Source organism: Castor canadensis, chromosome 1, assembly GCF_047511655.1.
Source record: "Castor canadensis chromosome 1, mCasCan1.hap1v2, whole genome shotgun sequence".
NCBI lineage: Eukaryota > Metazoa > Chordata > Mammalia > Rodentia > Castoridae > Castor > Castor canadensis.
The window spans coordinates 164,272,007-164,295,284 of record NC_133386.1 but is presented as its reverse complement, the minus strand read 5'-3'; the positions used below and the strand labels follow the sequence as shown (position 1 = coordinate 164,295,284).

Sequence of the window (23,278 nt, the reverse complement as noted above, 5' to 3'; positions counted from 1 at the left end):
GCTAATTTAGATATGGCTTAAGTATATTCTCAATGGAGGATATTCAAAAAAGAAGCCAGGGATGAAGAAAAAGGCACAGATGAGGAAGGGCATTAAAACTAATGCTAAGGTTTTTGGACAAAAATCAATGAGGTACTAAGTTTTAAGTAGGAGTGTAGCATGTCACTTATTTTGTAAGTGATTTTCTCTACATTCTCCAAGTTGAGCTTAGGAATTTGATATTCTATACATCGTAAGCACATATGGAAATGTCACAATGTACTACTAATATATGCTAATAAAAATGTTTAACAACAATTTTTAAAAGATATTACTTGAAAAAACTATGGCTGTAGAAATTTGTTTAAATAATTTTGGCATTAAAAAACCCTAAGAAAATGGTTAGGAGACACAGTGTATGGTTGTAATTGTCAGTAGGGAATGCAGTAAGGAATATTATGGGGAGGGAGTTTATTTGGATTAAACACCATTCTCTATTGTTACTTAAATACTTCTCATAAACATTAAAGTTTTGTTCTGAAAATGATTTGGGATAAATAAAGGATAAATGGAGAAAGTCATGCAAGATGAATACTATTTAAATCAGTTATAAGAACAAATAAAAACTAAAAATTCAGAGACTTGATTCTCCTTGTTAAAAAGGGAAGAGACTTCTACCTCAGTTGTGTTACTTGAGATTTACTTGAGAAGACTTGTCATTATAAGAACTTTTTGCTCTCTTTGAGGAAAAAAACTTCAGAAAACTAGATAGGACTTTTGTCAGCTTTGTGATCCAGAATACCCTTCTCAAAGACATAGAACTCTCTTTGAAATGTGAACATCAATGAATGTAGCACCTTATTTCCCAATTTCTATGGGAGGAGATGAGCCTAAATTTGGTAGAAGCCTTGCTCCAACTTGCAAAACTACTTCCTGTGGTACAGATATGAAAAGTTTCATTTTGTATAAAGCCAATTAACACTCCAAATGGTGTTGTCAAGTACTCTTACTGAAGGACTCCTTACTGTTTAGTTTGAGAACATGTACACAATGAGTTATACCTCTTTGACTATATAAAAGGGTAGATTTCTTTTTTTTTAAATTTCTTTTATTCACATGTGCATACAATGTTTGGGTCATTTCTCCCCCTTCCCCCCACCCCCTCCAAAAGGTAGATTTCTTTCTGCCTTTTCAATCTGTTGGAGATGTTTTCTGGGTTGAGGGGTTCTTTTAATTATATTTCACCAAGAATACACAGTGTATCTTTAGATCTTGAAGTCATCAAAAACTTGTATTTTCTTTCAAGAATCTTCTCCATAAATAAAACTGCAGAATTAAATTCTTTTTCATCTACAATACTCCATCTTGTAATTTGTTAACTGTGTACTGCATATACAGTTTGCTTTATTTTATCCTTTCTTTTCTTAAGATTCTGTTCTTTTATGTCTTGCATTGAACTTTATTTATCTGCTCACCTATTACAGCAATCACTCAATATTATAAGAAAATAATTATCTGAATCTCTGTTTCTAGCTAGCTCTGCACAGTCTATGGCACTTGTGGAAATGTGTAAAGCCACTGAGTAGGTGGAACCATGAGGCTACTGCTCCTTGGCAGGCTAAGCTACTCTACTTTTATTCACTTTATATACTGGGCCCCTTCATGTTTTTGTTTTATTTTTGAAGAAGTGTTCTTTGAATAACCATGCCATCTAAGTTCAACTTTAATTTTATAAAAAAATTCATAATATTTAAAAATTATGTAAAATAATTTTTAAATTCTCTGTATCTAAGATTGTTGGAGGATTAGAAGAATTGTGAGATTGACAATGTCCAGGGACTCATCTTGAGAAGCTATGGATGAGTGATACATCTCAATGTGTTGATTTTTTAACACGTGAGAGAGGTAGACATGAATAGGAATCACCTTTGAGTCAAAAGAAAAATGCTAAAAGTAGGATTTGGTAATTCTTAGAATGTAGAAGTCATAGGTTAATCCTTTCTGATTTGATAAAAAATGAGCTTGTGTAAATGATTGTAATCCTCTAAAATTTTCTGGATTAGTTTTGAACCATTAAGTCTGATATACGGGTCATATTTATTTTAGAAGGAAAAAAAGGAAGAAATGGCTATAAAACTTAGGTAAAAATATGTTATAGATCTCAAAAAAAAAAAAAAAAAACCAAAAAACCCAGCACTAAAACAGACAGGAGGACCAGTAGATCAGACAGAAGATCCAGACATAATCCCACGCATCTATACCCAACTAATCTTCAACAAAGGAGCCCAAAACACACAATGAAGAGAAGACAGCCTCTTCAATAAATGCTGGGAAAACTGGATATCCACATGTAGAAAACTGAAACTAGATCCCGTCTTTTACCCCGTACCAAAATCAACTCAAAGTGGATCAAAGACCTTCATTTAAGGCCTGAAACTTTGAAACAACTCCAGGAAATGGTAGGAAATACAGTGGTAGGAACTCAAAAGGCTCAGCATCTAAGAGAAACAATGAACAAATGAGACTGCATCAAATTAAAGAGACAGCAAAGGAAATAGTCACCAGACTCAAGAGACAATGGACAGAATGGAAGAATATCTTTGCTAGATACTCATCCAATAAGGGACTAATATCCAGAATTTACAGGGAACTCAAGAAACTCAGCCCACAAAGAATCAACACCCCAGTGAAGAAATGGGCACATGAGTTAAATAGGGGATTCTCAAAGGAAGAGATACAAATGGGCAGTAAATACATGAAGAAGTGTCCAACTTCCCTGGTTATAAAAGAGATGCAAATCCAAATAACACTGAGATTTCTTCTCAGCCCAGTTAGGATGGTCATAATCAAGGGTAATAACAATGACAGATGCTGGCGAGGATGTGATGAAACAGGAACACTTATACACTGCTTGTGGGAATGCAAATTAGTATAACCACTATGGAAAGCAGTATGGAGATTTCTCAAAATCTAAAGATAGATCTGCCATGTAATACAGTGATACTGCTCCTGGGAATCTACCCAAAGGAACGTAAGACAGGATACAGTAGAGACAACTGTACACCGATGTTCATTGCAGCACTATTCGCAATAGCCAAGTTTTGGAAACAACCCCAGTCCCCTACAACTGATGAGTGGATTAAAAAATTGTGGTATATTTTTACAATGGAATATTACTCAGCCACAAGGAATAATGATATGTGGTTTGAAGGTAAATGGATGTAATTGGAGAACATCATGTCAACCAAAGTAAGTCAGGATCAGAAACACAAAAGCTGCATGTTTTCTCTCATACATGGAAGACAGATTCAAAGATAAACATATGCACAAAACAAGCATGACCATATACACACTCAGATGTAGAACATATTTTGTAACAGTGGAACTACTCTAGGGAACTCAGGGAAAGAGGGAAAGGAAAAGAGAATGATAGAGCATTAGTAAAATTGCATAACATAAGATGTGAATGTAGAGGATATAAGGACATGTATTGAAAGCTGTTGAAAAATGGGGGGTGGGAGGTAAAGGGGTAAGGGAGAGTAATGGAAGGGGTTGAACAGACCAAAGTAAAGCACATCCACAGTGGGCATACGTTGAGAAAACCTTTTGAACATTAACTTGAATATTAATAATGAAAACTATTACTATAAAATACTGTGGGTGTGTGTGTTTGGGGGTTACTAGTGGGAGGGGGGAGAGTGAAGGAAGGAGATTAAGGTGACAGAATATGATAGATGGACTTCATGTACCTTATGAAATAGAACTAAGAAACCTCTTCAAATGGCTTTAAGTGGGGTGAGGAGGGGGTTGAGGGGGAGAGACAATGGGGGCAATGTAACCAGTGTGCAATATAAGTCTAATCAGAATTGTCACAATGAACCCTCCCTGTATAATGAATATATTCTAATAAAAATTCATAAAAAATATGTTACAGATCTATTTAAGCAGCACATTTTGATAAAGTTAGCTCTACTCTTAGTGACATCTGTAATACTTGTAGTTTTTTTTCTTTTTAAATATTTCTTTTTTTAATGAAGGGTCTCACTTTGTAGCTCGGGTTGGCATTGAACTCACTATATAGCTCAAGACGGCCTTAAACTGAATATGAAAACTCTGGTGTATAGCTTACAGCTTATGCTTCAGTAGCATTCTCTCATGTGTTGGACGTAAGCCCAAACTTCAGGTGCACTTCATAAATAAATGAGAATTGGTTACTAAGAATTTAATTAACGCAACATCTATTATTTAAACTGGTCTGGAAAGATGTTCCAAAACAACTCTTTGTTTTAGCATTTCTCACAACTGCGTTTCCAAGGTATCAGCATCAGGTAGAAATTAGGGAAAGACCACATTGTATAATTCCCTCTTGGAATTTATAAAAATTATAAGGAGCTTTGAAACATTAAAACACTTGAGACAACATTCCCTAATCATCAGCAGTATTTTCTTATCATTTGAGATGCTTGTTAAAAAGGTATATAACCCAATCCTATCCCAGACTTAAAGTGCCAAATTCTCTGTGGTTAGGTTCAAAAACTTTCATTTTTCTAAAGTTTCCCTTATGAAATTATTGCATTCTAAAAACTAAAAACTTCTTCTCTAAAAATTCCCAAAGTAAATGACTACTTATTAACTCAAAATTAAGGAAAAATTTGGACAGAAGATATTCTTCTTTTATGATCCTGTCTTAATAGTACTATTTGTTGTACTTTAGAAAATGCTGGACATTTCTTAAGATTTATTTGTTAAATCATGAGAATTTCAGTGGTAATTTCTAAACTTTCAGTAATGTAGCAATCACAGACTTTTTTTGGAGGAAAACATGAAGAAGGAACTTCAGGCAAAGCATCAATAAGGAGGGATAAAGGAGGGTGAATACAGTTGGTGTAGTTTATATGCTCATATGAAATAGAACAATGAAAACTGTTGTAATTGTTTTAAACAGGGTGGAGGAGGAAGAAGGAACATGATGGAGGTATGAGTCTAACCAAGGTACACTGTAAGAATGTATAGAAATATGATGACACCCCCTGTACAATTAATATATGCTAATAAAAATGCTTCGAAAAGAGATGAAATGGTAAGTACTTAAATTCAGTTATTTTCTATTTACTTTTTAGAATACATAAGAATTCTTTATTTGAATTCAATCTTTCCGGGTAAGGAAAAAAATGAATATCACTTATAAAACCCATCTGACTGAGAAGTGCACTCTTTTTCAAGTATCCCATGGGACTGGATAGAAGAACACCATGGCACCCAGCCTAGCGATCCGAGCTGCACTGTGTCTAATGCACTTCTAAAGAAAGAAACAAAGGTTTCAAATTCAATAAAGATTTTTTTTTGAAAATTATATGAGAATACCAATTATCCTATCACTAAGCTCCTTGAAATGGTAAGAATAAGGGAAATGAGAGAAAAGTGGCTGGTGTGCTCTGATGAGGCATTCAATCTTAAAAAAAAAAAAAAGAACGAGATGATGGGAAGAATCATATGAAATGTATGTCACCATAGGCTGGTGTTGCTTTTATATATTTCCCCCTACCATAGACTACAGAAGAATGAACATGCTTGGAATTATTGATAGGAAAAAAATCTTATCCATTATTAAATCAAGTATTTTGAATAAAGCAAACACGTTACTGATAGCACTGGACTAAATGTTTCCTCCTCCCTTCACCCTAATTCCTAAGTTGAAATTCTGATACCTCATGGTATTTGAAGGTGGAACTTTGGAAGGTTATTAGCACATGAGGATGAAGTCCTCAGGAGTGGGATTAGTGTTCTTAAAAGAGGAGGCCACAGAGCTAGCACCCAATCAGAGTTGGCTTGTTCCTGGCTACCAAGTCTGAGAGATTTTTCCATATGTTTGAATTGTACTTAGAGTTCCTTAACACAAGGTACTTTTACTTGGAATCTCATTTACACTGAACGTTTTTAACCTTTCCTAGCATTTAATGAATCAATTTGAGCTCCACATCTGTGTAAGCCTTCTTATTCTCAATATCTGTTAACATTTTCCATATAGTAGAAGCCCTGGCGAATTTCAGGAGGTTTGAGAAAGAGGAGGAAGGTGGTACATTCTGCATATGACAACAGATACTCAAGATAAGGAAACAAATTTCAATGTGTGCTTACCCAAAGGAAGGACTGAAACATTTTCAAAAAGAACACCCTCTCCTTATCATTTATCAATTGATTCTGCCAACACAGCTAAGAAACCACCCTCATTGAACTGACTTGAAAATAATTCTTGGTAACAGCTATCACGGAAGACCTATTTTTATACAGAAGGTGCTATATGTTTACACTTCCCGCTTGCCACAATAATAACAGAAATTTGTGTCCTCTCATATGAAATAAGAGAGTAGACTATTCTTGGAAATTGGTACAAGTTGAAGTTGGGGAATAATTAATTTACCCTATCTGTAGACAGTTCCACCTTGAACTGATATAAAGTATCCAGAGAATCGGAAAAATTACCACTTTAAGCAAGCAATTTAGAAAGAAAAAAATTGTCTTGGATTCTCTACACTTTGGAAGAAAAAGCACTTTCTCTGTAGAAAGGGCTACATTTATTGGTCTATGGTATTGCATGATAAAATGAAATGAAATTTAAAAGTACCTGAAGGGCATCCTGATATTCAGCCTCTCTGCATACTTGCACAGCGTGTCCCATGGAATGTGAATTTTAATAAACATGATATCAGGGTTTGCAATGGCTGGCTGCAAAGGATAGCAAGACAGTCATGATTATTTAGAATTGGAAATGGTGACATCTTACCGTAATTTGATTTGGAAGGAGAAAAAAAAATCAACCCCTTGGTTATTCATGATTCATTATCACTGACTTAAAGGAAAATTATGTGGACACAAAAGTTCTTAATGAAGATAAACTTTAATAAAAGTATAATAATGCTAGTGAAACCAAATGAGGTCTAGACACACCTAAACATAAACTTCATAAGTGATAAAGTCTCTGCCCTTAAGTTGTTTTACAGACAGTACCTCCAGAATCCACTCAAAGTTGGCTTGAAACCTGGCTTTTCAAGAATAGATATGCAAAAAGTTTGCCACTAACCTGGAAGATAAACTTTTTATATCACAATGCAACTCCCCCCCAAAAAAACATGATAACTCCTCCTAAAAAAAATACAAAAAGCATGTGACCTGTGGACAGAAAGGATAACATCTATTGCCTGCACAAGAGGCATAGATGCCCTTTCATCATAAAATCAACAAGCAGATTCTTCCTTCTCTTCTCCTGTACATTCTCCTGCTACCAATCAATTAGAGGGACAACTTGATGGTTGACCCTCAATAAAATTTCTTTCTTTTTGCAAAGGCCTATGCTATAGTGTTAGCTTCGAAGAATGGGGGAGCACTGAGCTCTTGCTCTATATCACCATTGTACATAAGAAATAAGGACTGGTTTGGACTAGTGAATTTTCTTATATTGATCATTATCAAAATCTTTAATTAGAGCATTTATGAACCAATTAAGAGTCTCAAGTTATTCTTGATGGATACTCTATCATGACCTCCTTACTCCTGTTCTGCAAAATGTCACAGTCATTAATTGATTCATTCATTTCTTCTCCGATAGCTTTTTTATTAAGTAATTACTAAATCCTCAAACTACTTGCTAGGTCCTATGATAATCCTGGGGAGAAATGGAATATATTAAGCATTAGAAACCCATGACCATGCAAAACTGTCAAATCTGCATGCTTCTGCCAGACTTTATTCCATTTCTACCTGTATCAAGTCATAAGAATTCTATGTAGAGAAGAGATTTTCAAGCAGAGTCAAGTGTGCATCAGAATCATTGAAGGGTTTTTTGTTGTTGTTTGCTTCAAAATGAGATACTATGGTCTAATTATTATAAAATACCAGAATTAGATCCCATTGTATGTAAATATTTTGATCACACCTCTAGTCAGTCAAATATGTTTCTGGATCAGATACTCATGTAGCTTCTTTGATTTGGTCCACCAGTCCAACATAAGAGCTAAATAGCTGATTAATTTGGTATTATAAGTACTCATAATCATACTCTAGTTAAAAAAATAAAAGAAAGCCTACATCAGATGCAGGTGGCTCATGCCACCTGGTGATCCTTGCTACTCAGAAAGCAGAGATTAGGAGGATCAGAGACCCTATCTCAAAAAATCTCATCACAAAAAAAGGGCTGGTGGAGTGGTTCAAGGTGTAGGCTCTGAGTTCAAACCCAGAACTACAAAACAAACAAACAAACAAACAAGCAAACAAAAAGAAAGAAAGCTATACAGTCATTTCTTGAAGTTCTTAAGATGACTATGGCCCACAGAGCATGGAAAAAGTTTGTGGCCGCTGTACTATCAATTATCTTTCCTATGAACACACTTTTTCCTCCCAATTACACACAGCAACCAAGTTAGACACAAAACTTTGCTCCTTTCTAGTTAAACATTGGTCATTTAAATCTCAACTAGATGTAACTCCTCACATATGAATCATAAAAGCTCAAAACTGTAGAGGAAATTTATCACTTTAATTTATGATCATGTATGTTTCAAATTTAAACTGTAAGAACTTTATAGTCATGTGTATATAAAGTCCCACATCCTAACCATGGCTAATTTCGTGGGTTTGTTAAAATAACATTTCAAATTTTCATTGTCAACATTTCTAAGCAATACTATTAGAGAAGAGAACCATGTCACTATACTTAATATTCAAAACTAGAAAGCAGTCTGAAGTCTGACCATCCTTTCCATCACACAGTTACTTCCACAGACCAACATTTTAAAAAACGAACATGGCACAGGTTACTCCAGAGGCACCTGCACATCCATGTTTATTGCAATGCTATTCACAATGGCTAAGTTATGGAAACAACCAAGGAGCCCCACTACAGACGAATGGATTAAGAAAATGTGGTATTCATACACAATGGAATTTTACTCAGCCATGAAGAAGAACGAGATCTTATTATTCTCAAGTAAATGGATGGAACTGGAGAACATCATTCTGAGCAAGGTTAGCCAGGCTCAGAAGACCAAAAATCGTATGTTCTCCCTCATATGTGGACTTTAGATCTAGGGCAAACACAGCAATGTTGTTGGACTTGGGTCACATGCTAAGAGGAGAGCACATATGGGAGGTATGGGGATAGGGAGAAAACCCAAAACATGAAAGTGTTTGATGTCCCCATTGCAGAAGAACTAATACAGAAACCTTAAAGCAACAGAGGTCAATATGGGAAGGGGATCAGGAACTAGTGAAAAGGTCAAGGAGAGATGAATCAACTTGGGTTGTAACACATTTGTACATGGAAGCAATGCTAGGAATCTCTCTGTATAGCTGTCTTTATCTCAACTAGCAAAAATGCTTTGTCTTTTTTATTGTGCTTATGTCTTCTTTTCAACAAAGTTAGAGCTAAAGGCAGAACAGGTTCTGCCTGGAAGCAAGGGGGGAAGGGGAGGAGAGGGAGTAAGCGGGGGAGGGGGATGGGGGAGAAATGGCCCAAACAATGTATGTACATGTGAATAAATGAATAAAAAATAGATATGGGAGGGACATTTCATTAAATACACTAAAGCACTTTTGAGACTATTTATTTGCTTATTTATTTTGGGGGTAATGGTGTTTGAACTTGGGGCCTCCTGCTTGCTAGGCAAGCATTCTACCACTTCGGTCACAGCCCCTAGTCCTCTTTCTTTCGTTATTTTTCAGGTAGAGTCTTGCATTATTTTGCCAATTGCTGAACTGGATGCAACTCTTCTACTTATACCTTCATGTATAGTAGTAGGATTGTAGTAGCCTGGCATGGTCTACAGAAATGTTGGTTCACAGTTGATAGCATGCTTCTCAGTCAGACCCAAGCCCAAATAGAGGCAAATTTCTAAGCTTCCCTAGAGTCTTTCTTTCTTTTTCCCCCTCTGTGAGTAGCTACCTGATTCATCTGTGTTGGAGTCTGTTTCTTGATATCTGTGATAGGCTTTGAGGTTAAGCATAAAACCACAAACATTCTATGATTTGGGATAAACTCTGAAGGTCAGTGACCCGAGTTAAGATTTGAATGGAAGAGCCGAAACTTTTTTTTTTTTTTTTGACAATAGGAGTATACACTGCAACAACAAATAAACAACAAAACTTCATTTTTTTTAGACTTTAATTTCTTTAAAGGATTTGTCTCCTTTGTATGTATTTAAATTGTTTTATGCCAACATATCATTCGCCCTCAGAGAGAGGAGCTCTTTAACTTAGGTCATGCCATTTCTCAGGACCCCATTATTCAGGGTGAAAGTCAGCCTCTTCAATGACTTACACAACTCTTCATAATCTCACCCTCAATAATTCAATAACTTCCTCTGCTCCTGCTCTTCTTCCCTCACTCCACTTCTATTTGGTCACTCACTATTACTTTCCTGTTGCTGTCCCACTTTTCTTACCTCAATCTCCTCTTTCTTCTACAGTATTTTTCCTTTCTATTTATTTATGTGTTAAGAAAGAAAATAATTAATTTTGTTCTTTTATACATTCCAAGCATCTCTCTTAGTGTCATACTCACAGGAAGCACTCACTGATATGTGTTGAATGAATAAATGGACAAATGATGAGTTAACTTGTTTTGAGTGCACATTCCATATGGTTTATATCTAAGCAAGAGATGAGGAAGATGAGAAAATCAATAAGCCTGAACTATTCTGGAAAAGGGCACTATGTCAGATCCCAAATTAGCATTACCAACAGCATGCCTTACACTGATTTTTAATTCATTGCTGTCAACTTCTTAGTTGGGAAAGAATCTAATCACTTTTAACAAAGGGATGCTTTGAAAGGAGGTTTCTGTGTTACAATAATTACCATCAATGAGTGAAATGTCAAGCTAAGTGCACACACAGCTCAAACATTTCTAATTTTGTATGTATTAACTTTATATATGTGTATATGTATATATAGAGAGACCTCAATAAAGGGTAAAGACTGCCTTCTTTTATAACTACCTCATTTTAAGTTCTCTTTGGTTATACCTCCATCTTAAAAGTTGCAAAGGAGAAGTAGTTTCATTTTTTTGCAGATATTGGACTAGTTGGTGCTACGGATGGTGCTGTCAGTGAGAAAGATTACCTTCTCCTTCGGAAGCAAAAGCTGCCAATGTGGCACTATTCTATTCAACTCTGATGAAAGCAGACCTCTGGAGGGAATAAAACGCCCACAGCCATCACACTTCACATTATCACTTAATTATTCCACCCCAAACTCCCAAGAGGTATAACATTCACTCTGGAGAGATTAGGAAACTTAAGAGTTGTATTATTACAAAATCATTTGCAAGTTTTTGGCTTAGAGCAAATGTGGTATCTCTTGGTTTTACGTCTAAGACAAAGGAAAATGGCTGATATGAACTAGAAATTACGTTAGATTAAAAAGCACTACCCTGACATTTACATCTATTCAGACAGACTTCAAATGTGCTTCATTATCTTCTGATGATGTCCACATCGACATACAATTTAATGAGCATTTAAGATCTCTTCTCCTGAGGCTCAGTGCTTGGCTCCAGAGAACATAGATTTATGAAAAAGGGACAGATTCCCTAACCTTCATTTTCAACTAACAAATCCAATACCTGTGGACATTTTCACAAATCCATTTTCTGTTTCCTCTAATAACAAGCCCTAAACATTTTCAACTTAATGTTGATTAAATCATAGGCCACAACCTTCAATCGTAGAAACTTTGAAAGACAACAAATGTTTATGATGCCACAAAACACTTTTTTATTTGGTTTTTATAGTCAGGGATTCCACTGAAGCCCTTGACCATTCTAAACAAGCAAAGAGCTTCATCCCTAGTCTTAAAATATTGGATTTGATACTTGTGATAGTCAGCAGTATTCACATACCAATGTGTCCCAAGTTAGCATAAAATTTAGTTTCAAAATGTAGTTATATCATGTAAGTCTGTTTGTTTATAAGGGCAATATGTAGTTGTATGATACTGACTTTTTAAAGTAGTGTGGTAGTTAGGACTCTCAAGATCTCTGTTCCGTGTTGGACTTGCAATCCCTGGCACATGTGAATATGGTATGATGGTCACATCCATGATTAGGCTATATTACATATTAAGAAAAAGAGAATATCCCCATGGCCAGCCAGTCTCCCAAAAGGACTGGCTTTTCCTGGCAAGAAAAATGCAAAACAGCAGAGGGATACAAGAAAAAAAAAACCATCTCCATTGCTGACTTTGTAAATGGAGGGGTCCATGTGGCAAGAAATAAGGATGGCCTCTAAAAGCTGAAATCCTGCAAGGAAATGAGCATCTCAGTCCTAAAACCACAAAGAAATGAATAATTCTACAACCACTGGGATCTTAAAGAAGTACCCTATGTTCCAGGTACAAATGCAGCTTGCAAAACACCTTAATTTAGGTCTTGCCTAAACCATGTCATGCCTGGATTTCTGACCTACGGATTTTTGAGCAAACAAATGGATTTTATACTAAGCTGCCAAATTTGTGATAATTTGTTCATCAGAAATAGAATAATGTAACTTATTTTAAGAAATCTTGATTAGAAACCATGAGGCAATATTTTTTATAATGTTAGAATGTTTATTTTAGAAAAATGCTATTTACTCATACTGCATTTGTCATAGCAGGTTGATTTTATAATTAACCCAGGAATAATAAATCTAGTCTAATAAGCTCAACTGTTAAATAATAATTGTCACTCTCAAAATTAGACACATAAAGTTAATCATTTTGTAAAAATATTTGACAAAAAAAACCAAATATTGTTAAAAATCTAAATTTAAAATACAAATAAGGCATTTTGACTTTCCTTAATATTATATCTTCTGAGTCTCCTCTCTCACTCTTTCCCAAAGACAATTTAATTGTTTTTAATCTTTCTGCCTTGTTTCCTCTTTCTCTCTCTTCCTCTCCTACCCTATTGTATTCTCTTCCTTTCCTCCACTCTGCCCCCTTCTCTTTACCGCTCTTCCTGTCTCCCTCCCTCCTTCTCTCCTGGATCTTTCTCATCATTATCTATTTAAACATCCTATGTAAAAAAATTTTTAAAAAGGTGAATAGAAGAAGGAAAGAAAATAAATCTCATTAGTATCCTCTTCTCCTCTCACTCATATATAAACAATTTGATCACATTTGCTGTGGTCTCTATTTTTCCATTATTCACTTTTCACTTCATTCTAACCTAATATGCTTTAACTACTAGAGAAGTAGTTCTCATTGCTTTTACTGAAAAAATCTCTTTATCCTCTAATTGAATGTGAAGTCTTGGACTTCTCAGCAGTGTTTAACCCTAATGACCTGTGATTCCTTCTCTCCTGCTCTTTCACCTATCTTTGGCTAGTTCAAGTGTCTCCTGTCCTACCTGTAATAGGTTCATCTCTAGGCTTAATTTTTTTCTCACTCTCTCTAGTGGTGTTGTCCCAGCATATGGTTTATATTACTATCTATATTCTAAAGACTAAGGCAGGTCAGACTCCTCATTTGGGCTCAAGACATAAGCTTTAAACACCTTGACTTATATTTCTCAAAGATAGTCTTTTACAGCTTTTCACTTGCATGACTTTTTCTCCCTTTCACAAATGAGCTCTTGCCCCATCAGCAATAGGCTTTACTGGCTACTTCTTCTGTAGGTAGAATTCTGCCTCTTTGTCTTCCCTTTGTCCTTTACATCCAAGTCGCTTTCTTTCAGAATACACATGCTATCATAGCACCTAGACACATTCCTCATATAACACTGTCTTGTTTTAGTTATTGCATAGCAGTCCCCACTATGTCATCCTTTTCCAGTCCCTTCTGGTCTATTTCCTCTCATAAGAATAAGGCTTCTATTTGTCCTCAAAATATGGTATCCAATAGGTTCTCCATTAATACACCATGAAGAAGTAAAGAAATTATTGCTCAAGTCACAAATCCAATTAGTTCATGGGATCTTTTCTTCCCATACTTAAACCAACACACACACACACACACACACACACACACACACACACACACATACACACACTTTGGAGATAAATATGTACATAAATGGAGATATATGTGTGGTTTTTTTCTTTTTTTTGTGGTGCTGGGGTTTGAACTCTGAGCCTCACGTTTGCTAGGCTTGCTAGGCAGGCACTCTACCACTTGATCCATTCCACCAGCCCATAGATGTGTATATATATGTATATATATACATATATATAGTTAAGTAGTATATACATACATATATATAGTTAAATATCTAGCAAAATCTATTCATTTGTCTCCATGTCTAATGCCATTTGTGATCATCGTGTATATAGTCATGCTCATGAAATTCACGCTTTTCTTTAGCAATCTGAGAATCTGAGTTATCATTTTTGAAAATAAATATAATTATAACATAACTGTGCTTAAAATTTTTCAATAACCTTATATTTCCTTAAGATAATGATCAAAAATCTTAAACTAAAAGGATCGATTTAACCCTAGCTATTATTTCCAACTTTACTCTTTTTTCTGGTGTTAAAAAATGCCAATACACTTTTCCCCCATAATCGTCTTGATAGTTAATTGATCCAGGCCACTTTGGGGTATAGTATCAGTAGTTTAAAAGCTCATATTGTAATACTAATGTGCAGTTAGTCTTGAAAAACACATCTATCCCCTTTATTAATCTGATTTAGCACTATCCAGCTTTCAAATTTCAATTCAAAGTTTATTTTTAAGGTTTTACTTCTTCAATTTCTTCTTATCTTCTTTCACCCTTCAGATTGGATCGTTGCCCTTGATATAAGTCATTCTGGCACTATTTATTTTGCTTTTAGGTCAATTGTCATAGTTTGAAATTATAAAGGGTATCCTAGTAAGGATGTATTTTAAACGTTGTACCAAATAAGTGGAGATTCAAGATCACATTAGATCAGATTGTCATTATTGTGCAAATTCACCAAAATATCTCTTAATCAAGTGTTAGTTAAATAGAAAGGATGTAAAAATATTTTTTCCTCCTTCCCTCCCTCAGTTCCTTCCTTCTTCCCTTCTGTTCTTTCTCCTTTTCTCCATTCTTTCATTGGCAGCATGGGCAGAGTTAAGGATCAAGGGCTTCTAGGGCCTTTCCAGAAGGGAGATACAAAACTCTCCAGCTTCAAAACTAATAGTATCTAACCTAGAAAATTGGGGTATTCTTAACTTTTTCACCCTCAAGAAGAGAATTCATTTATTCTAACAGGTTGACACCTGAGAGGAAAGGGGAAGCCAAGACTGGAAACTTGTTCTCAACTCAGTAGTTGGAATATGCAAGGTGGCAGTTTCCAGTAAAATATGCAGAGTTGAATATATTTCCTCAGCCAGCTTCCTTGGGACTTTACCAAACTGTGGAGAACAAATCCCAAGAAAGTGAATGTGGACTGAAAGAAGTGCAATTGGAAGCCCAGAATGAGAAATCTTATATTCAGGAATAACGGTAGACAACCTAATCAAGATACCTTTGGCAGTGACCAAAGAGTAAGAGCTTAAGAATAAATGGACATCTCTTTTTAAAGTAGAACAGAACCCATCTTGAGTGAGTAACATCCAATATTATACTTGAGAACAGTTTGGGGAGAAAGAGAAAGGAAAACTGAAAAAAGAATCAGGACGTTCTGCTAAGAAAACTGGGTAGAGGAAGGCTATGGGTCATGCTTATAATAAATACACAACTTTTATGTCTGACTCCCATATAGACTGCAAGTTCAGAGCAGGCAGTGATGTAGTTCTCTTCACTCATTGAACTACACAAAAGTTTGCTCAATTCTTGCCAGAATTATATGCTAAATTAATAAATAGTTGAAGATATGGGAGGAAAATAACTACCAGTATTATAATTGCATCTGTGTATGAACTGCAGTGACCACAGATGAGAAAGTGATTAATCTTATTTGTGTGGAGGAGAAACTCCAAGCACATCTAATGAGTAAATGCCTGTCACAAGACGGAGTTCATGAGATTTTTTTCAACAGACACTTCTTGATTTGATTAGTCACTAGCAGTAGGGATATTCTGGGTTAATGTTCCCCAAGAAGGCATAAGAAACAATTCAAGAAGTCAACAGAAAACTGAGGTCAAAATTTCACTTGTCTCATTCTGTAACACTTGGCAGTGTTTAAATAATTTCTTCTCCACAGACTCAAATCATTGTATGTTTGAAATTTTTTAGTTACTAAAAGGGTTTTAATAAATGTACATCAAGTGTGTTTTCTGGGTCAACCCAAGTTACAATTTTGAACTTCCTACTATATATTCCTCAAAAATTAATTCTAGGATATGTTCTGTGGAAAAAAAATAGGGAGGGGAGGTTCCAGGATCATATATCTAAGTGGCTTTTAACACTTTGTGAAATCTTAACTAGCAAATTATCTCAATATGTAATCAGAGATATTGGTAGGGTTTCTTTTTTACCTTACCAAGAAGACAAGTTCAAGCCAAGCAATAGTAATTTAGGTATCTCTCAAATATTTAGTTAAAATTAGTCTATCAGTAGGAGAAATATCCAAGGTTCAATACTATATACCTGATAAAAGAGTGCTCTCATTCTAAATGCAATGGGAATTCGATAATACATTAAATGATATACTTCACAATATACCTATAAAAATAGACCCGAGTAGCAGAATAGTATATGTCATAAATATGACTAATTTATAGACATTTTCATTGTTTAAATATAGAAAATATGCTAATGAGCACCTGGCAAGAAAAAAAAAATCAAGCTTTTAAGAAGACAACCAAAGGAGAGAAGAGACTGATTTGGAGATGATGATGTGGACTCCGACTTCATTTTGTACATTCCATTCTTTAGGTTTTGTTCGTTCTCTAATGTGATAAATATGTTATTTTAAAATCACAAAAGTTTAACATTTTAATAAGAATGGTAATTTTTGGATTATAGGACAATGGAAGCTATGTCTTTTCCTTTTAATTTTTTCCTAGTGACTTAGTCCTTTTATTGCTTTAGTAAAAAGAAAACAAATCTTTTCAAACACATTTTTAATGTAAAAAAGAAAAGGATTGGAAGAAAAGTACTTATAGTTCCAGAAACAAAATAGTCATTAATGTTTGGCAAATACCTTTTTTTTCCCAACATTTGAGTTTTATTTTCCTAGGTTAGAAAACCCTAGAAACAGAGGCATAAGCGTCATATATAGACATAATTGTTACTCATTCAGATTTTAAAATACAAAAATTGCCATGCCCATAGTAAAATATTTAAATCACACAGATATATATATAGTGAGAGCAAGTAAAAAGTGAACACACACACTGTTAAGTGGAACTATACATGTATATTTATTTTATATTTGGAAAAAAATAATCATACATTTTATTAATCTATGTGGGATGTATTTTCGATATTAAGCAAAAGTGATCATACCTGTTCTAGAAAAATACACCACAGAACTAATAATGGCAAAATACCTACCTCTTTCTCCAACATCAAGCCTTCTGCTCTGAGGTTCTTTTCAAATGTGTTCCTTTTGTCATATTGTATATTTGTCTTTCTATAAACCAGGATGTAATCAATTCGTTTTTTGCCATCTTTGAATAGAAGTCCACTAGATGCTATGTAATTCATGTCATTCTGTGAATAAAACAATGGTTATTAAAAGTACAAGTTAGATAAACACACATTTCAGTTACAGTTATTAGCAATCCAACATTTTAAAAATGTGTTTTTTATATTCTTATTGTTAGATATGGAAAGCTACTTAAAGACAGTCTTCAAGAAATTCAAATGGCCAAAAAACACATGAAAAAATGCTCACCATCTTTAGCAATAAAGGAAATGCAAATTAAAACCACACTAAGATTCCACCACACCCCTGGTAGAATAGCCATCATTAGCAACACCACAAACAACAGGTATTGGCGAGGATGCGGGGAAAACATTGGTGGGAATGTAAACTAGTACAACCACTCTGGAAAAAAATTTGGAGGCTACTTAAAAAGCTAGACATTGATCTACCATTTGATCTAGCAATACCACTCTTGGGGATATACCCAAAAGACTGTGACACAGGTTACTCCAGAGGCACCTGCACACCATGTTTATTGCGGCACTATTCACAATAGCCAAGTTATGGAAACAGCCAAGATGCCCCACCACTGACGAATGGATTAAGAAAATGTGGAATTTTATGCAGCCATGAAGAAGAACGAAGTGTTATCATTCACTGGTAAATGGATGGAATTGGAGAACATCATTCTGAGTGAGGTTAGCCTGGCCCAAAAGACCAAAAATCGCATGTTCTCCTTCATATGTGGACATTAGATCAAGGGCAAGCACAACAATGGGATTGGGCTTTGAGCACATGAAAAAAGCTTTAGCACACAGGGAGGGGTGAGGATAGGTAAGACACCTAAAAAATTAGTTAGCATTTGTTCCCCTTAACGCAGAGAAACTAAAGCAGATACCTTAAAAGCAACTGAGGCCAATAGGAAAAGGGGACCAGGAACTAGAGAAAAGGTTAGATCAAAAAGAATTAACCTAGAAGGTAACACACTTGCACAGGAAATTAATGTGAGTCAACTCCCTGTATAGCTATCCTTATCTCAATCAGCAAAAACCCTTGTTCCTTCCTATTATGGCTTATACTCTCTCTATAACAAAATTAGAAATAAGGGCAAAATAGTTTCTGCTGGGTATTGAGGGGGTAGGGGGGAGAGAGAGGGGGTGGATTGGGTGGTAAGGGAGGGGGTGAGGGCAGGGGGGAGAAATGACCCAAGCCTTGTATGCACATATGAATAAAAAAAAGAAAAAAAAAGACAGTCTTCAATCTGCCATAAGAGACACACTGACAAGTTGTAGTTCAGGATTTGAAATGGGGCTGTCTCCCTCATATGTACATTATAGACCTAAAACAAATGCAGTAATACTATTGGATATGGGTCACACACTATGGGAAGAACATGTACAGGAGAAATAGGGAAAGGGAAGTAAACCTAAAACTTGAATGTGGTTGATGTGCCCACTATACAGAAGCAAATATACTAATCTTAAACCTGCAGAGACCACTATGGGAGGGAGACCAGGAAGCAGCAAAGAGGTGTGGCAGAGATGAACCAATGTGGGCTGCAATACTCAAGTGCCTGGAAGTGACACTAGGAATCTCTCCATATAGCTATGTTTACCTCAAACTAGCAAAAAAACTATGTCTTTCTTGTTATCTGTTGTGTTTTCTCTTCAACAAAATCAGGAGAACAAAAGGGCAGAACATGTTCTGCTTGGAAGGTGGGGAGGGCAAGAGGAGGGAAAGGTGGTCCAAACAATGTCTATACATGTAAGTAAATGTAAAAACAACAAAATAAAATAAATACAGGGGAAAAAAACCCAAGGAAATGTGACTGACTGATTCCTAAACTGGGGTTTGTTGATTCGGGAATCAACATGTGTATGTTTTATTTTTTATTCAATAAGGAACTACAAAAATAACATCAGCTACAATACATTCAGTATTTACTAAACCATGTTCAGACATAAGTGTTTTCCATACCTTGTGTTATTTAAGTACTCACAGCTTATATTTAAAATATGAAGATACTAAGTCTGCAAGAGCATAAATACTAAGAAATGGAGAACAAAGTTATTTCCTGTGTTAAAACATACTAAGATAAGGCATTACTTCCCTACACCTGTGTTCAACAATGCTGAAATCAAACAATTCCTGAGTTGCTTGCTTCAAGAAATATTTGCTTTTAGGATATCAGACCATGAACCTACTGAAATAATAACCATTTATATGTTAACAACACACAATTGACATTTACAGACTTATACATCCAACTGCCTCTCTTCTTGATTTCTTCCTTTGTATGTCTAATAACGATCTCAAAGTTAACTGTCCAAAATGGAATTCCTTATCTTCTCAGAAGAGGGTTTCCCCACTTCTTTTTATACTTCAGTTGCTCAGATCCAAAGTTGGAAGTCATCTTTGTTCCCTGTCTTTCTTGCCCATAGAGTCTTCTAATAATCAGAAAATCATTCAAAAGGTGTTTAGAAGGCAGAGTTAAGTTCAGGTGTTAGAAAGCTGACCATTTCTACCACTTCTATTACTTCTACTCTGGTCTAAACAATAATCAATTTTTGACTGATTTATTGCAATAGCCAGACAGGTCTCTTGGCTTCTATCTTGGTCCTCTGTAGTCTTTTCTCAGCATGAGTGATTCTCATAAATGTAAATGTGATCCTGTGACTCTTCAAAAGATTAAGCGTCTTTCTTCAACATGTTTCAAGGCTGTCTATTTCACTCCTTACTCTGGATCTTGCTTTTCCTCATCTAATTTTTTAGTACATGCTAATATTAATATGCATGCAGCATATGATTTATATTAACAATTTATTTATAGCCAATAAATAATTAATTATATAAGTTGGTTAATAATTTAATTAATAACGATTATTTATTTATTATCTTTTTGTTACTGTCTTATCCTGCTACAATATATATTTTTTGGAGCAAGAGATTTTTAAAAATTTTTTTCAGTTGTTACACCAAACATTTAACCCACAAGCAAACACATAGTAAACACGAGTAAATATTGGTAAATGGAAGGAATAATAAAAGGAAGGAAGGGAAGGAGGGAAGGAGTAAAGGAAAAGAATATACACAGTTGTTTGTAATCATGTAGGGCTAGACTAAAAATATAAGACTGAGAGAATATTGTGTGGTAATTTATCATCCTATCCTATTAAATATTTACAACAGCTAAGATGAACACTCACACAATTATAACAGCACTGCAATGGTAATGTCTTGCCCTTTTGCTTTATACACACGACACACTGCTTTGATGCATCTCCATGCTGATCTAAACAAGACTGAGTAAAAAATTAAATAATGTGCAAAATTTCCTTTGCATTTTCTTTTTCTTATGGTATACCACTTTCTTCAGTGAAAAGTCACAGCTGAGTCTTATTGTACCAACACATGTTTAACCATGTGGAGGAAAAACTTCAATGAGATGACCCAGAAATCAAATGATTGGCCAATGTGGAAATTGTTCAATTTAGAATCAGGGTTTTCACAATTTATTTTTCCCAGGAGACAGAATGAAATCAACTTTTCAAAGGGAATCTGGGATGTAGGTTATTTATCAGGTGACTGCCCAATCCTCCAGCAGTATTGCAAACATCTTAATCATTAATGCATTTGCAAACTTTGAAGGTCTGATGTTTCCAGAAAAGCCAATCTTAAGGAACAGCTCAAGAATTGGTAACTCATGGCTCTCTTTGAGAAGGGACATTTTACAAAGGTTTGAGAGGTGAGTTGCATGAGAGGGAGCATCACAAGCACATGAGGGGCAGGATTTGATCTGTGCTGCCCAGGATGTAAAGGTGAGAAAGTGGCTGAGGCTCTTTCCCTGAGGGCTAGGCCTGCAAACTTGGTATCATCTGACTTTCCTCTCCCACCCTTCCCCATCCACCCCGCAGCCAGCTGCACAGTGGTTTGCCTCTGTTGACAGGTGAATGTTTAGGTTCTAGAGTTCTCTGTTGTCTTTTGTGGCCCAGTCGGGCCTTGTCAGCAGCCATAGCTGCCTTGGCACCATGGAGGGAGCCAAGGCTGCTATTCTGTGGTACTTGAAGCTAATCCTGAGCCAATTCTACAGGCTTGTGGCAGCAGACCCTGAAGAGCTCAGACCACACCCAAATCTCAGTACATTTCCATGGGTGCTGGTGGGTGATATGTGTGGCTTTGGTTGGACTTTTGGCTCTTCTCTTCTTTTTGTGACTTCATGCCGTAAAAGAAAAAACACTTGATGCAAAGCTTTCTGAACTGATGGAGGAAAATGGTAAACTACCTGAAAAAGTGAGCCTCACTCGAAAAGAGCTTGAAGTCTTAGAGTCATCTTTGAAGAATGCCAGTTCTGAGAAGATCTCAACAGAAGTAAAGAGTTTGAAGGCAACCCATGGAGAACTGGAGAGATCTAAATCTCAATTTATGGATGAATGCTCCTTCTAGAAAAAGAACTAAAAGAGGAGAAATCTAAATATTCTTAACAACAATTGAGGGCAGAGCTATAAAAAATGGAGCAGTCTCTAAAGGAGGAAATAAAATTCTTCACATCACAAGTAGCTGAAGCCAGAGAAAACCACCTCACACTTCAAACCAGTGAAACAACTAAAAGGCTCAATCACAGAGGCTTTGAAGGAGAACTTCCAACTGCAGGCAAACCAGAAACAGCTTCTATAAGAAGTAAAAGCACTGAAGACACAAGTACATGAACTTAAAAAACAGAAAACAACTCTTGAATACAAGGTAGCATGTGCAGAAGAAGTGCTGTATGACAAAGAAGACCACACATGGAGTCTGATTTCACGCTTGGCAAAGATGAGAGAGTGGGCTGCTGTGCTGGGAGAAGACCTAACTACTGATGGTGACTTCAGATTACAAATGACTGGATCAGAAACTGTGGCTCATGTAGAAATTCAGCCAAAATCTGCTTTGGAGAAACTGGTGTATGATGTGATGTTAAAGGTGTGCTTACAAACCATGGAAGGAGGGAGAAAGCATCTAGTTGTTTGAAGTGAATAAGATAAAGCAAGACCTCACAATTCATATTAAAATACTCCACACTGAGCCAGCTGTCATACAGTCCCAAAATACAGAGGTTGAACAGGTGAATTAGAAGCTTCAGCAGAAAGTTGAAACAATGATGGAACTTTATCTATAAAATGGTAGAGAACTATACAGGAAATTAATAGTAGAAGAAAATTACCGGCTAGAGATAGAGGAGAAAGTTCGCAAAAAGGTGGAGAAGCTCAGCCATGTAGCTGAAGAGCTGGAGAGCTTCAAAAAGCTAGCCAGAAATCTGGAATTAAAATTGGAGACTGACATTCTTCATCATCAAAAGGAGATAATGGAGTATGAGAAATGTGAGAAACGTGTATTCACAAAGCAGTGTTTTTCATCTACTGCCCCCAAGAATGGATTTTTCCCTTCACCTCCACCTTATGAAAGAAGTGAGATTCTTCAGGGTTGATGCCACCTGCAAATGAACTTGCTGCTAAACCTCCTGAAGTCCAATATGAAACCTCTTTTCAAAGTACAAGATCGTTTCTAGCCAGACATCTAGGAAAACAATTGGGAAACACTGATTATCATAGCAGGATGATCATTTCCCCTGAGAGAAAAAGGACAACTGACTGACTGGCTGGCAGCTCAGACTGCTGAAATAAACCTCAAAATATTAGGAAATTAAATGCTTGTAAGATAAATTTAATTGAAACACAGGCTACATTTGAACTTTTAGAAAAACATGCTTATTTTGACTTATCTCTCAT

General features: G+C 35.7%; 1 protein-coding gene across 2 annotated transcripts in view; it reads right to left on the bottom strand.

Annotated features, from left to right (window-relative positions):
- Nucleotides 1-23,278, bottom strand: part of Ano3 (anoctamin 3) — a 286,849-nt gene that overhangs the window by 119,434 nt on the left and 144,137 nt on the right. For both annotated transcript variants that reach the window (XM_074043012.1, XM_074043020.1), the window contains 2 exons: nucleotides 17,420-17,578; nucleotides 6,605-6,705 (listed from right to left, as the gene is read on the bottom strand). In XM_074043012.1, coding sequence (XP_073899113.1) covers nucleotides 6,605-6,705; nucleotides 17,420-17,578 — 260 coding nt within the window. The remainder of the gene's footprint in view (nucleotides 1-6,604; nucleotides 6,706-17,419; nucleotides 17,579-23,278) is intronic.